Source organism: Dendrobates tinctorius, unplaced genomic scaffold (genome assembly GCF_039654945.1).
Source record: "Dendrobates tinctorius isolate UK_male_01 unplaced genomic scaffold, ASM3965494v1 ptg000007l, whole genome shotgun sequence".
NCBI classification, from domain to species: Eukaryota; Metazoa; Chordata; class Amphibia; order Anura; family Dendrobatidae; genus Dendrobates; species Dendrobates tinctorius.
The window spans coordinates 36,060,543-36,076,556 of record NW_027361675.1 but is presented as its reverse complement, the minus strand read 5'-3'; the positions used below and the strand labels follow the sequence as shown (position 1 = coordinate 36,076,556).

Here is a 16,014-nt window from a genome sequence, read left to right as displayed (position 1 = left end):
CATACAGCGCGGGAGCAATATAAAAGTTTTTATGGGGGATCCATGGGGAGTCAGGGGGTTTCACAAGTAGTTGGGGAATGTATACCTCACACTCTATTAGATGATATTTTTAGTTGATAGGCCAAAACACTGGTGACAGATTCCATTTAAAGGGTTACATTAAAGGGCACTAACACTTCCCAGGAGCAGAATTTGTATGAATAATAGAGAAATTGGTAGGTCTACTGTGCACGGCATCCAGCTGGAGCAGACAGTGGAGAATGCACAAGAAAGCCGATTGGCTGGCCAACAAGGCTCTTAGTCCAATGGTCCTCCCAAATGTCCTGTTCAGCTGGATGTTAAGAACAGTATAAAATACTCAAATTTTGGTTTTGTAAACTGTATCTTGTTTGTGTATATACTTTACCAATAGAGGTCCTATTAGGTGAGAAACTTTGCTTTTACAAACATTAGACTTTATAATACCAGAGGCCAATATACAGGCTACATATTAACATATATACACTATTTATGGATTTTATATGCACAGGTAAGGTTTCACCGTTAATCACAATTCAGACAATAGTTACACAACTTAAGTATGGTAAATGCCAACACATGGACACAGTAATCATGAAATCCTTGTTTTTATGCTCTGTGTTTTTAATGTGAAATGCAGCATGCAAGACTAAACAAAAAAAAAAGTGAAGACATGGTATTTCTTTTGCATTTAACTTTACAGCTACAATATAGTAGCAAGAGAAAACACTAATGTACATGCAAACTAAGTGCTGAATTTTAGGAGATTTCCTGAAGGAAAATGAGGTCAATGTTGGCTGAAAGATATGAGCTCCGTTCAGGTTTTACTCCATTCTATCATCCTATTTTTCATTAAAGCCAGGCAAAATTTATACAATATATATTTTATATGCTGTTTTTATATATTTTATATATATATATTTCCCAGCCAGGACTTTTTCTTTTTTATTAGTGGGTATATGCATCTGCTTAGTCCCATCTATAACTATTTCTCTGTCTGCTAGCTTCATAAGTGTGAGAAGCAGAAAGAGGCACTTACTGGTTACACCAGTGAAAAAATGGAAAAGGCACAAAGCTTTTACCCAGCACGCCTAAACTTAAGCAGCAAATACAGACCATTGGGCAGAAACGTTTCATAGTCATATATCCCTTAACTCACGTCTGTTAGACATAGTGTATACTTTTTCATTATGCTGGGAATAAGACAGGGACACTTGTGAATCACGTTACACACAAACAAGAGGATATCCCCCACTTTTTAGAGGGAAATAAACTGAAATAAAAGTGCAATGGGATGTTAGCGATGATAGTTGACGAAAACTAGAATAGTTTTCTTCATGGCCACACATCAGTGCCAATACAAATGCAAGAATGTACATTGCGAGACCCCCTAAAGGTCCGTCAAAAACTGTGCAATTTCAAAGCCTGTAAGCCTGTTGGGGAAAGGGGGGCTTTTACAGACAAAATTCATCTTCACTTTCAAAGATATGCTTACAGAGTTTAAGACAAAAGTGCATTTTTCACTTGGTTTCCTAAATGTCTTGTATTGACATAGTAATGTTTACAAGTTGGATTTTGCTTTACATGAATGCAAAAGTTTCTCTGTATGTTGTTAATGTATCTTATGGATCTCCTTGAACAGTCATGCCCAATGGTTCCATGCTGATGACAATTATAAATCTAGATGATAAACTGTCAGAAGAATTTCAAGTTCGGTTTGCATTGCTTGTGCTTGATGGCCTAAATTGTGTTTTTTGGCATATACCCAACACATGATGAACGTGGACCAAATAAACAGCTCACATACACACTACATAGTAAACCAGACGAAAACAATAACTGATCTTCACTCAATATCATGTAACATTAAAGAACAACAAAAAAAAGTGGCTAAGAACAAGATAGGTTTCAGGGCTCCTTGGCACAGACAATTTGATTATTCCTCATAGCACTTCATAATAGCAGTGTATAAAAGTTCTCGTAAACTGTACAGTTAGTGATGAAAAAATATAGAACTAAGGCGCTGCAAGAAAAAAAAAAAAAGTACAGAAAAAAATGACTTAAAATATATTTCGAGTGAGATTTATTGCTGTATGGAGAAGGGTACCATCATTATCGACGTGTTTTCTTGGTAGAGAAGGTGAAGGAGCTGAACATACAGCATGCCAAGCTGATAAAATCCACGGGAGATGGATGACATAAAAGCAGTAATCGATTACAGATCATGCGCAGTGAGCAAAGGAAGCAGCCAAAGGGATATTGGACCTTACAGGTTACCAAAAAAACACTATTTTACCTTCAATAAAGACATAGAAAAGCAATGACTTGAGTGAGCCATTTTTTTGAAAACGGAGTTCCCGTGAATTTACTGGTGGAGTGCACTATTAGTATATTATATCCATGTAACACCTTGTCCCTGAAACAGGGAAAACATCTGTTAGAAACTCTTAACAGTTTTATTTTCATCTTCCTATTGGAGCTGCAAAAAAAAAAAGAAAAATGGAAACACTAGTTTTATATCCTGTGGATTAAGATATGAGCATTTCATACGGGGGGCCAGCCATGAGCAGATGTGCCACTCTTATCTTGGCCATTTTTCCATAGGACAAAACCAGAGGAGTATCTGTGTTTGCTTGCAATTTCACAGTATGAACTTTCCCGGTACGTTGAGAAAACCAGCTGGCAGAGCTGAAGAGTTTATTTTTCTTCAATTAACAACTCGGTCCTTCCGTGGTGGTCTGTGACATGAGAAAGGATTGCACAACTTCTTCTGTGGATAAGGGGCTGGCGTTTACATCCTCAAGGGCGTCAGTGACTGAAAATTGACGATCTCGCAATCGGTTCCAGTTTGCCAATATGTTATGGTACTCAAACACCTTCTCGAAATTACCCACAGAATTATACAGTTTAATTAGGCCCCTGTAGTCATATTCCAGTCCACTGTAACCCTCGCCAAACAATTTCTTACCTGAAAAAAAAAACAAAACAAAAAACACATAAAAGACAGTCATAAATCAGAAAATAACGTCCAAGTGGTGCGATAGCTGATCAGGTTAAAAATCGCCCTTCAGTAGCATTTTTGTCAGTATACTGTCCATATGTATGTTGTGTTTTTCTTTTTTTTAATACCGTAACACACTGACGGACATCCAAAGACTACTCAGTTATAATGGGGTCTGTCTAGATCCCATCGGGACACTGATCAGTTTGACGGGAGGAAAAGCAATGCATACAGCACTATTCTTCCCAAGCAGTCACGAAAGCTCCTGATTAAGTCTCTAGGATGGCAAAGTAGCCATGTACAGTTTTATGTAGATCATATTTTAAAAAGCAACATAAGTAGAGATAATGGAACCTGAACTGTAAAGTTCGGGTTCAAACCAGACACCTAGTATCTTGGTGCTGAAATCTGTATACTGACTACTCCCAAAAGTCATTTTTAGGAGAGAGACCGAGACAGAGAAAGACAGTGCCCTATAGAGAGCGCTCTGCTTCCTTTGGCAGCCCCCTAGCCCTTACTACAACCATTATACACCACCAATGCTTGGGTCCCCATTGACTTCTATAGGGTTCGGCTTCAAGCTTGGGAAGAGCTCTGGTACCATAGCCGAATTTTGGACAAAGGCTCAGTCAATGCTGAACACCAGGTAAGCTCATCCCTAAATATAAAGTCTCAAATAGACATCAGTGATTTTTATCTCACTGAAAAAATAATCTGATTTTCATCAACATTTTGGAGCAGATTTTCATCAGTATGATAGTTTTCTGAAATGCCAAAAAAAAATAAATAAAATGAAATACAGTGCTTCCCCTTCTTGTTGCAATGTTAAAAGCCAAACAGCACATGGCTTGCACACGGATGGCATCTGTGCACTGACTGCAATTTTTCACAGACCCATAGACTTGTATGTGCAATTGTGATCCGCAACTCGAATCAGAAACGGACATATTTCCATGATTTTTTTTGCAGACACACATTCTGTAAGAAAGCATACAGATGTGTGAGCAGCTACACAGATAATGATGGGTGTTGCATCTGTGAGGGTGTTGCATCTGTGAAAACCACAGACGTGAAAAATAGTTGTCTGAACGAGGGCTAAAAGACATTACATATAGTCTACATACCAATAGCTATAGAACGAAGGTAGAGCTTCTCAGCATTGTCATACTGATTCATGTCATAATTATACAGAGAGGCCAAATGTCCTACTGACAGCGCTACTTCATAGTCTTCTTGGCCAAGTAGTTGCTCCTTAATTTGAATGGCCTTGATGTGCATCTCCTCCGCCTCCTAAGTGGCAAGTCACAAAGTGGACAATTATGCAACAGATTATAGGCATCATTCTAAATTGTCATATTTATAACCCCAATTTAATTTAAAAAAAAAGGCATAGTTACAGAATGAGTTGTCACCACACCTATTAATGCTAAAATGGCTACAAAGAAACATTTTGTATCATCTGCAAAAGGAATCTGAAGATAGAAAATTAATGCATTTTCAGTCTTTAATAGTAACCAATCATCAGAAGATGACCCATGGTTTAGATCACATTTTTGTCTTAAATATATTTTTACAAATTTTGGACTTTCATATCACAACCTTTCAAAAAATTTGATATTTTCTCACTGGCCACTGTTAATACTTTGTATTATTTACAGGAGACATCACAGGCAGAATTACAATGACTTGGAAAAACTATATATATAGTGGGTACGGAAAGTATTCAGACCCCTTTCAATTTTTCACTGTTTCATTGCAGCCATTTGGTAAATTCAAAACAATCATTTTTTTCTCATTTATCTACACTCTGCACTGCATCGTGACTGAAAAAAAAAAACAAATGTAGAAATTTTTGCAAATTTATTAAAAAGAAGAAACTGAAATATCACATGGTCATAAGTATTCAGACCCTTTGCTCAGTATTGAGTAGAAGCACCCTTTTGACCTAGTACAGCCATGGGTCTTCTTGAGAATGATGCAACAAGTTTTTCACACCTGGATTTGGGGATCCTCTGCCATTCTTCCTTGCAGATCCTCTCCAGTTCTGTCAGGTTGGATGGTGAACGTTGGTGGACAGCCATTTCCAGGTCTCGTCAGAGATGCTCAATTGGGTTTAGGTCAGGGCTCTGGCTGGGCCAGTCAAGAATGGTCACAGAGTTGTTCTGAAGCCATTCCTTTGTTATTTTTTTTTATTTTAATCAAAACCATTTGTATTGTGACAATCACAAATTCCCAGCAATACATATTACACTCTTGTATTACATAACACTGTAAATCCATCCATTTTCAAGATATTGTTATAATCATACCTGTATTATAGCATGGTATAACCTTAAAATTTTATTGTAAACCAATTAACAAAACTCCCCCCCCCAAATTAAACTCTTCCCCCCAAACACCCCCCTCCCCCTTCCCTTGTCTGTTATGTCTTCTTTTCCTATGTGTTTGTTTTTGAAATATTCACAAATACAATCATTCTTCAGATTGTATAATTGCTATGCCCTTCAATATCCTACTTTAACATAAATGTATTAAATATCACATCTCCAGCGAGAGCCTCTCAAACAACCCGGGTACATTTGATCCATTTTCCCCATTGTTCCCCAAATTTCTAAACAGCACCTCTCATAATATATATCTTTTTCTCCATTAGAATGGTGTTATTCAAGTCCTCCTTTGCTATTTTAGCTGTGTGCTTAGGGTCACTGTCTTGTTGGATGGTGAACCTTCGCCCAAGTCTGAGGTCCAGAGCACTCTGGAAGAGGTTTTCATCCAGGATATCTCTGTACTTGGCCGCATTCATGTTTCCTTCAATTGCAGCCAATCATCCTGTCCCTGCAGCAGAAAAACACCCCCATAGCATGATGCTGCCACCACCACCACGATTCACTCTTGGGTTTGTATTGGGCAGGTGATGAGCAGTTCCTTGTTTACTCCACACATACCACTTAGAATTATCACCAAAAAGTTCTCTCCGTCTCATCAGACCAGAGAATCTTATTTCTCATAGTCTGGGAGTCCTTCATGTGTTTTTTTTTTTTAGCAAACTCTATGTGGTCATTCATATGTCTTGCACTCAGGAGAGGTTTCTGTTGGGCCACTGCCATAAAGGCCTGACTGGTGGGGGGCTGCAGTTATAATTGACTTTGTGGAACTTTCTCCCATCTCCCTACTACATCCGTGGAGCTCAGCCACAGTGATCTTGGGGTTCTTCTTTACCTTTCTCACCAAGGCTCTTCGCCCATGATTGCGCAGTTTGGCTGGACGGCCAGGTCTAGGAAGACTTCTGATGGTCCCACACTTCTTCCTTTTAAGGATTATGGAGGCCACTGTGCTCTTAGGAACCTTAAGTACTGCAGAAATTTTTTTGTAACCTTGGCCAGATGTGTGCCTTGCCACAATTCTGTCTCTGAGCTCCTTGGCCAGTTCCTTTGACCTCATGATTCTCATTTGGTCTGACATGCACTGTGAGCTCTTATATAGACAGGTGTGTGCCTTTACAAATCAAGTCCTATCAGTTTAATTTAACACAGCTGAACTCCAATGAAGGAGCAGAACCATCTCAAGGAGGATCACAAGGAAATGGGCAGCATATGACTTAAATATGGGTGTCTGAGCAAAGGGTCTGAATACTTATGACCATGTAATATTTCAGTTTTCATTTTTTTAATAAATTTGAAAACATTTCTACATTTCTGGTTTTTTTTCAGTCAAGATGAGGTGCAGAGTGTACAGTAATGAGAAAAAAGAAATTAACTTTTTTGAATTTACCAAATGGCTGCAATGAAACAAAGAGTGAAAAATTTAAAGGGGTCTGAACACTTTCCGTACCCACTGTATTTGACAACAGAGGATCCAATCACAATAGGCGATGGCACGGTCCCCCTCACGTCACAATGAAAAGGTGTGGAGTCAGTCTAATGTATTTGTAGATTATTTCCAGAATAGTCAATATAAACAGTGTGATGACTGCAAGGTTTCAGCTTTATTTTCCCTTTGTAATCACAGATCATGATGTGAAAAGAAAAAAAAAATTACATTTAGCACAAAAAATTAAAACAGATTTAACCAGTGGCTCATTTACTGATGACATTTTCTTTATAGGACATAATAGTAGGTCTAACACGGAATGCCCATGCTTTGAGTGGGCACTGTAGTGGAGTCTGAACCATAACTACAAGATGTCAACTTTACTACACTGCTGGCATCTACTTGTGACAGCAGCGACCAGAGCTTTAAAAAAAAAAAAGCTCAAAATCACTGACAATGGCGCGATTTCCAGGACCGTACCAGCTCCCTCCGACACCACATGATGTGATCGTGGGGTGTCACCGATTGCTATAGCAGTTAAGGGCCTGCAGGCGGCCATCATGGCTTTCATTTTACTGTGAAGCCCAAAGCTACGACTGAACTGCATAGAAAGACATACCGTAGTTTTCTCTATATACAGCAATATGCTAGTATTGCAGTATATCGAATGATTGATCAAACCATTGCTAGTTGAAGTCCTTAGGTAGACAAAAAAGTTTTCAAAAACATGAGAAAAAACATTTACAAATTTAAATTACTCCTTTTCTTCCTCATTTAAGGAAAAAAAAAAAAAAAAAAAAAAAAAGGATTTTTGAACGGTGTCATTCAAACCTACAACACAATACCTTATTAAGCCTATGTTGATGGAAAAATAAAAAAAGGTAGATGAAAGCACAAGCACAAAAATTGGCCGCACACATCCTTAGAAATTAAAAACTAAAAGAAAAAGAAAATGAGCAGAATGGACAATATAGACATTTCGGAAAAATATGCTCACCTTGAACTTTCTCATGGACTGATACAGCCTGCCAAGATTTCCGTAGTGTTTTGCAGTCTGTACATTGAACTCACCAAAGGCCTTTTTAGCAAGTTGTAGTGAAGAAAGGTGAAGATCATGAGCTTCTTGAAGAAGTTTTTGCTCAGTCTCCTTGTTATGACAATCTATAGCTATCTCCTCTAAGATTAGTGCTGTAGGGTGCAGAATAGAAGAGAAAGTCACATATTAAAACAGCAACGTTAACATTGCCATGCCCAAAAAAACAAATACCTAGAGGACGGTATAACAATTTTCTGAAACTTCTGATGTCTACACATACGTTGTACAGACATGTACAGTATATATCAATTGATCACACTAAATATGCTTCTGCGTATTTAAAGGGAACCTGTCAGCTGATGCATGCTGCCAAAACCGCAGGCAGCAGCAATCACAGCCCAGTTGCACGGGTGCAGCACAGGAAAAATTTTAAAAATTGTTTAAAGTGCAGCTAGGGAACAAAGGCAGAGATGAGAGTAGTCCATCGGGGCTCCCAGATGTCTTTGCCCTGAACCGCCAAGGTGACATGAGAGGTCTGTGTGTGTACATAGTAAGAGACCTGTGAATCATCTTTGGTCACGCTGGGGAAAGCCAGGCTGGCTCTTCAACTATAATTACTCTGAAACAGTGTTTCAGAAAAAAAAAAAAAATACCTGGCTGATATGTTGCAGCCAGGCTCAGATTCATGTTGCTTGTTATTTGGGCAGTATGAATCATCTAATAGGTTCCCTTTAGAGTAATATCTTTAGCCAACTAGGAGTATAGAATTTGCAGTACTTTAAAGGGGTTGTCCGGGCTTTTCACATAATCTCAGTACATATCAGGGCTGCAGAATTATGACAATAAGTAATTTACTTTCTGTCACTAGTTTGCACGGTTTCCTAGATATTCTGAACAGAACGTCCAAGGGGGGGGGGGGGTGTTAAGGCACTGAAATGAGAACTAGTCGTAACCTCCTACTCTACTCCAAACATGCCCTCTATAGCAACAACCCCACCCTCCATAGCTACAGGCGCTCCCCATTCACATGAAGAAGCCCTCATCACACAGTAACAAATCCTCCCCCTCTAGCAGCCTCACTGCAGAGAGCAGACCACCCAGCTGCTCCTCCCCCAGACACACGCTGAACAGTGATCTATGGAAAGAGAAACTAGTGAGGAGGGAAAATCGTCCTGTATTCTGGGCCACTCCATGATTACAATACATAACTCATTACACTGGTCAACAGCATTTTTGGTGCCAAAGATATTTCATCGAATTTAGGGTATTTTTGGGGTGCTGATTCTGAATATGTCATCAGTTTTGCCAGATTGGCTCAAGTTTTTGAGATTTTTGGTATCTTATTTATAGCACTTGTTGGTAAATGCGACGCATCATCTCATTAATTTCTTTGGATTAGTACTTGAACTGAGCAGTTCTCAATATAGTTTTGTGTTAATTAGTGTTCTAAAAGTTTGTTCATAGCTTGATTTTTGCACTAACTTTATGTTGTTGTCTGTTTTCCAGTGAAAAGCATGAACTCATCATGAAGAAGTTGTCTTAACGATCCAGACTCATTCTGTTACATTTGTGGTGAATATACACTGCCAAAACATAGAAGAAACATAACACACTTCGTAAAAAAAGTGTATTTTGCCTATTTTGGGGTTATGCTTGGGGACCAAGACAAGTTTTGGGCACCACACATAGTGTGCAAAGCATGTATCGAATTATTACGAAAATGGAGCAAAGGACAAAGAAAAAGCTTCAAATTTGGTGTTCCAATGGTGTGGAGAGAGCCAAAAAATCATCATGATGACTGTTATTTATGGTAAACACAGGTACAGGCACATCTTCACAATGAGGGACAGGCCTTCTTGCAGATTCCATGTTACTCCCATTTTCGTTTCTTATGCTTATTGAATCCTTGCACTTGCACTGCACAGAAATAACAGTCATCATGATGATTTTTTGGCTCTCTCCACACCATTGGAACACCAAATTTGAAGCTTTTTCTTTGTCCTTTGCTCCATTTTCGTAATAATTCGATACATGCTTTGCACACTATGTGTGGTGCCCAAAACTTGTCTTGGTCCCCAAGCATAACCCCAAAATAGGCAAAATACACTTTTTTTACGAAGTGTGTTATGTTTCTTCTATGTTTTGGCAGTGTATATTCACCACAAATGTAACAGAATGAGTCTGGATCGTTAAGACAACTTCTTCATGATGAGTTCATGCTTTTCACTGGAAAACAGACAACAACATAAAGTTAGTGCAAAAATCAAGCTATGAACAAACTTTTAGAACACTAATTAACACAAAACTATATTGAGAACTGCTCAGTTCAAGTACTAATCCAAAGAAATTAATGAGATGATGCGTCGCATTTACCAACAAGTGCTATAAATAAGATACCAAAAATCTCAAAAACTTGAGCCAATCTGGCAAAACTGATGACATATTCAGAATCAGCACCCCAAAAATACCCCAAATTCATTAAAATATTTTGGACACCAGAAAAAAAAATTTTTTTCGTTGACCTGTGTTATCAGTAATTCCTTACCTCACTGTCCCAGGCTGCTGGCAGCAGTGAGAACTGTGTGATGGCCAGTGATGGGGGTCTGCAGCTTCTAATCTGCACAGGGGATGGCAGTCACTGATGTAATTTGTTCTGTGACAAGGCCTCTGCTGTGTGAATGAGACAGCTCTGTGTCACTGATGTCTTCACACAGCAGCAGATTTGGCGCAGTGTATGTGTGAGCACTGTGTCTCTAATGACACAAATACTGATGGGAGCAGCCTGTCCAATCAGCAGCTGTAACAGTGTGAAGTGTTGAGGGGTGTATGTATGGAGATATATATGATACTAAGGATTGTGATACTATAAATAAAGGGCTTGTTTGTGTTGTTGAGGAGCCCTTCCTTCATTCCTTCCTAGCGTTTCACTATTCCTTTCTGACCCTGGCATACCTCCAGCCTGTGTAAGGTGTGTACCTATATCCTATCACTTTATAATGTTTCTAGCAGAAATACATAACCGGTGCACGCGGACCATTCACCTCTGCCAGTGCTGAGAAAGGAAAATACATAAATTGCAACTGGTCTATCACCTCCGGGCAATATTCTGTTTTTCCCACTCCTCCTTCCATAACTCTTCTATTTTCCTATTGTTGCTATAGAGGGCATGTTTGGAGTAGAGTAGAAGGTTACGACTAGTTCTCATTTCAATGCCATAACACCCCACCCTTGGACGTTCTGTTCAGAATATCTAGAAAACCGTGCAAACTAGTGACAGAAAGTAAATTACTCATTGTCATAATTCTGCAGCCCAGATATGTACTGAGATTATGTGAAAAGCCCGGACAACCCCTTTAAATAGTACAAAGCCTATTTTTGCACTAATAGTAGAAAGACTAATATATTTAATTTTCAAAGTTTGTGAGAAGCCACCGGTGACCCGTATTCTCAGTCCCCGGTGGCTTTTAAAGTAGCTTTTCTCTGATATCCCGCAGCATTTCAGAGTCAAATTCACTTGGCTCAGATCATACAACCAGTGCCTGATACTTGCTACTCACAGATTCGGCCGCATGAAACAGGTGTAAGGTTCTCTTGAAGACAGAGTGCTGCGATTTATTTCACCTCTGTTTTATATAAAGGTTCCACAACAATTCAGAACTGCCCCTAAAATGGCTGTGAAAATGTGTGGCTAGGGAAATGTAAATGTTTCCTTATGCCACCTTGTACAAATGATTCAAGGAAACATTGAAGCCATTCCGAAATCTATTATGAAGCCGCAGAATACCACGGACCCCGTGTTACTCTGTGGAGCCCTAGCTTTACATAGGGCCTTATTTTTGCCAAGTTCTGTAAAAGTATGGCAAAAAAAAGCTGTTCCTTTATTGTATCAAGAGACATAAAATGTTATTAGTTACTAACATACTATCTTTGCAGCAAATAGAGTAAGAAAAGAGAACAAAGTCACAAATATGGACATGACGCATACCTTTAACTCTTTTCGAAGAGGCCAATAAAAGATGGTCTTCTGGGAGTATATGAGTGATGATATCTATGGCACGTTCAGCATGAAATCTTTAAGAAAATTTAAGTTGTATCAGTGTAAAACGTACATTAATAAGAAAATGGGTAATGAAACCCAAATTACATGGTCTTGTATCAGCACTAGTCACTACTTAAAGGGGTTGTCCACTACTAGGACCGGGGTCTTGCATGAGATTGTTACGTCACACGAGTGCCCAATCAGCGTTGGCGTCACTGTCACCACCTTCAGAATTAGTAATGAAGAGCAAGTCAGAACTGTGGCTGCCCTTTCACTTCCTGTTGAGCTTATACTTTCAAAGGTGGGGACAGCGACACTAGTGCCGATTGGGCACAGAACTCACGTAACACAACAACCTAACGCGAGCCCCAGGAATGAGTGTGCCGGCACCTCTGGAAAAGCACCGGCATAGGAGGCGAGTATAGGTGTTTTTATTTTAATGGGGGTGAACATTCAGATTGAGAAGGGGTTGTCCTAGTACTGGACAACATTTTTATAGAGTAACTGCACTTTCAAGTGACTTTTCAGAACACGGTCTTCTGTGTGTACATAAGGAATAACATTGATTAGGGCCATTATAGGACTTTTATACTTTTCCCTTCTGCAGGTTCTCTCTCATAATTTGCAACTGACTGAGCTGGTAGGAGGGGACTAGCTGCTGTGATGTAACAGAAGGGAGGTAATTTATATAGTGGTACTGAGCAGTGTAAATGTGGATCCAGCTCGAACAGTGAGGTAATGATACAATATGATCATTCTGTGTCTCCCTCTGCCACTCACTCCTCCAAAGATCATAAGAAAAGGTGTAATCTTACATATCACTGTGCTGCAGTCTATGTGATCTTGAGCAGGACGAAGAAGGGCTGGGATTTTGTTGTTCCCCCCACCCCCAAAGTGGATGGCACGTTTACGATGCAGGGGAAGAAGTGGCAAAAATAAAGCAAAATTCTTTAATAAGATATAGTACAAAGTTTGTTTTAATTGCCTCCTCTATTGAGTTATCCAAAGCTTATTGATAGCACAGCTCTCATTTAAGGAGGCATTTTAAATATGAGTGATTGCTAAAATAATCCATAGCTTAAACATTATTCCACTGTACCCATCCCAAACTCCCTCCCCTCCTAGAACTGCAGCTCGATCATCTGACGTGCATCAACCTACGTAACATTAGGACTGTTTCACACTTCCGTTTGTTTCCATCAGTCAAAATCCACCGTTTTGCAAAAAAAACGGATCCGACTTTTTTTGGCGGATCCGTTTTTTCCCCATTGACTTGCATTAGCGGAGGATTTTGACAGATGGTCATCCGTTGCATCCGTTTATTGACGGATCCGCCAAACTTTTGGCGTCTGCTTACTTGAGTGGACGGACAATGAAACGTTTTTTCTCTGCACGGATCCGCTTTTTCACACTGAGCATGCCCGGAAGAATTTCATGTCCAGAAATGTAACCCCAAATCCTGTTCTGGCGGCAGGAAAAATTCTCTCTCTCCTTTTCCATGCTGCGGTTCCTTTAAATTTCCGACTTCAGCGGATCCGTCAAAACAACGGTCCGGTGGTATATGTTGTGTCAGAACGGAAACAGATCTGTCTTTTGCATTTTTTCACGGATTGCAACTGACCAAAAAAACGGAAGTGTGAAAGAGGCCTTAGTCAAAGATCTGTTCCTAAGTGAGCAAAGGGATTTTCTACTTTCTGCTCTTGACTAGTACATTATCAAAATACGATTACATAAAGGAGCCCTTACTAATGACTGGTATGAAGAATGAAACAAAATGATGGAAAATACTCACAATGCATTATCAAATTTCCCTGAACTGTACTGATGAACGTAAGAGGAGTAAGCCAAGTCTTCATGAGCGGTTGCCACGTGGATATTTTTTCCTCCAAATACGGACTGTCTGATGTCAAGGGCAGTCTAAAATCATTCAGAGAAAATATTTTATTTCAGTACCAAAAAGTTAACATTTTATTCATGCCATACCATATCAAATGTATTACTCAAAAGCACCATAACGCGCTACATTGAGACTTCACATTTACACTGAGCTCTCAAACAAAGTATTCTATTTAGATGCCTGGACTATAGCATAACAGTGGCCTATATAATTCGTAACATTCTCACTAATTGTCAGCAAGTGGGAACATTATCACCATGTACCTGATATATTGCAACGGACTGGCATATGTTGTCAACATTGAGAAGGTAAAATCCATAATCTAGTAAAGTATCAGAATATTTAGGATGCTTGGGTCCAAAATTTTCCCTGAACAAAAAGAACAAACAAAAAAACAAAAATCAATGGTATGGAATATGAAAAACATCATAAGTAGTGATGAGCGAGTATACTCGATGCTCGGGTTTTGGCGTGCTCGGAGATTTAGTTTTCATTGCCTCAGCTGCATGATTTGCGGCTGCTGGACAGGCTGAATACATGTGAGGAATGCCTGTTTGTTAGGGAATGCCCACATGTATTCAGGCTGTCTAGCAGTCGCAAATCATGCAGCTACGGCGATGAAAACTAAATCTCCGAGCACGCCAAAATACTCGGAGGACACCCAAGCAACGAGTATACTCGCTCATCACTATTCATAAGCATTAAAAGCTTCAGAACACAACTCCAATCTTACCTGGCCAGGTACACTGCATGCTTTATTAACTGCTCGGCTTTCTTGAATTCTCGCTTCACTACACAAGCCTAAAATGTGCATGAAGATATAATAAATACAAATAATGAATCAAATAAATTACTGGTTTTATTCAAACATCCAAAAAGTCTTAAATGTCATTATGCAAAAGCTTTAATATTAAGCTTTAGTATTAATACATTTTAGCCTCTAAGCTCTGGTTCCAGAAATGGCCACACAGTGCATCTTTAGCAACAGTCCCAATGGTGCTATCCACCACTCCTCTTCTCCTTGATGTGCAAAATATATGCAAGTAGCTGCCAGGCAAGGAGAAGCCTGTCTGTGAACAGAGGAGTGACGGCCACACAAAAGGGTAATATGGGCCCTATGTTGTTCACAAGCTGCAGGTTGTGCACTACTTTGTTAATCGGTACCTTGGGAAACAGCTACTTTAAAAATTATTAAAAAAGACAACAGCCAAGTTACAGTTTTCCCATTGAAATTATTCAGATGGGCGTGATTTGAAAAGGCCTAAGAACTAACAGGTAGTTGCTAGCAACCTACCTGTTGTGTCCATCACTAATCTCTGCTGTCACAGACCGCCCCTGCCAACGATTTTGAGGCTTCAACTGACATCACATGACAGAGCAGAGACTCCTCTTCCACTCTGCTGACAGGACTGCCAATGTCATGCTGATTAACGGCAGGCTTCCAGTTACCCAACTATGGAAGCTGGCTGTCAATCAGCATGATGCCGGCAGTAACTCCCCGTCGACAAAGCAGCCAAAAGAGGAAGATCTGCTCTGTTGATGCTGAGCAGCAAAATCGCTAGCAGGAGCGGTCCATGACCATTCTGAGCCGGCATTGGGTAGAACAGGCAGGTAGTTAGCAATTACCTGCCTGTTAGGGCTTAGGCCCATAGTATAAAAAAATATTCCTGGAAAACCCCTTTAATAATTACTGCACTTGCTGTTTTCTAAGTAAGACAGAAATATGTTTGGTCTTTATATAGATCTCTATGCTCTTGTGGAGCAGATCTACATGCATCACCCACATTCATACACTAAACACTTCTATATTCTGCAAGCAATGGAAAGGTTTTGGGTTTTCTTTGTTTCCCTTCTCCCAGAATTGCTTTTATAGAAAAAGCAAGCAGTTCTACATGACATGGTATAGAATGTCTCCTAAACAGTTCTCAGACATGCCTTAGAATATTACAGGCACGTGTTACATTTCCACTGTACAATCTAAAACTTACACATACCTTAGATGCCTGCCTCAAAACGTCTACTATCACCTTTACAGGAAGTCCACTGGTAATTTCTTTCATGGCTTCTATACACCATTTATAAGCCTAGAAAATAATACAAACAGGGAATTGTCACATTTATGCTATAGTAGAAACAAAGAATCAGATCCCTATATATGCAGTTTCAGTTCAAAATAATTAAATCTTTCTAGGACCAGCCAGGTCATCAATATC

General features: G+C 39.5%; 1 protein-coding gene across 2 annotated transcripts in view; it reads right to left on the bottom strand.

Moving 5' to 3' along the window:
• Window positions 1-609: 609 nt before the first annotated feature.
• APPBP2 (amyloid beta precursor protein binding protein 2) overlaps window positions 610-16,014 on the bottom strand; it is a 131,046-nt gene continuing 115,641 nt past the window's right edge. For both annotated transcript variants that reach the window (XM_073573350.1, XM_073573341.1), the window contains exons 6-13: window positions 15,796-15,885; window positions 14,535-14,602; window positions 14,065-14,170; window positions 13,697-13,821; window positions 11,851-11,936; window positions 7,827-8,017; window positions 4,144-4,309; window positions 610-2,986 (exon numbers count right to left, since the gene is read on the bottom strand). In XM_073573350.1, coding sequence (XP_073429451.1) covers window positions 2,730-2,986; window positions 4,144-4,309; window positions 7,827-8,017; window positions 11,851-11,936; window positions 13,697-13,821; window positions 14,065-14,170; window positions 14,535-14,602; window positions 15,796-15,885 — 1,089 coding nt within the window. In that variant the 3' untranslated portion in view covers window positions 610-2,729. The remainder of the gene's footprint in view (window positions 2,987-4,143; window positions 4,310-7,826; window positions 8,018-11,850; window positions 11,937-13,696; window positions 13,822-14,064; window positions 14,171-14,534; window positions 14,603-15,795; window positions 15,886-16,014) is intronic.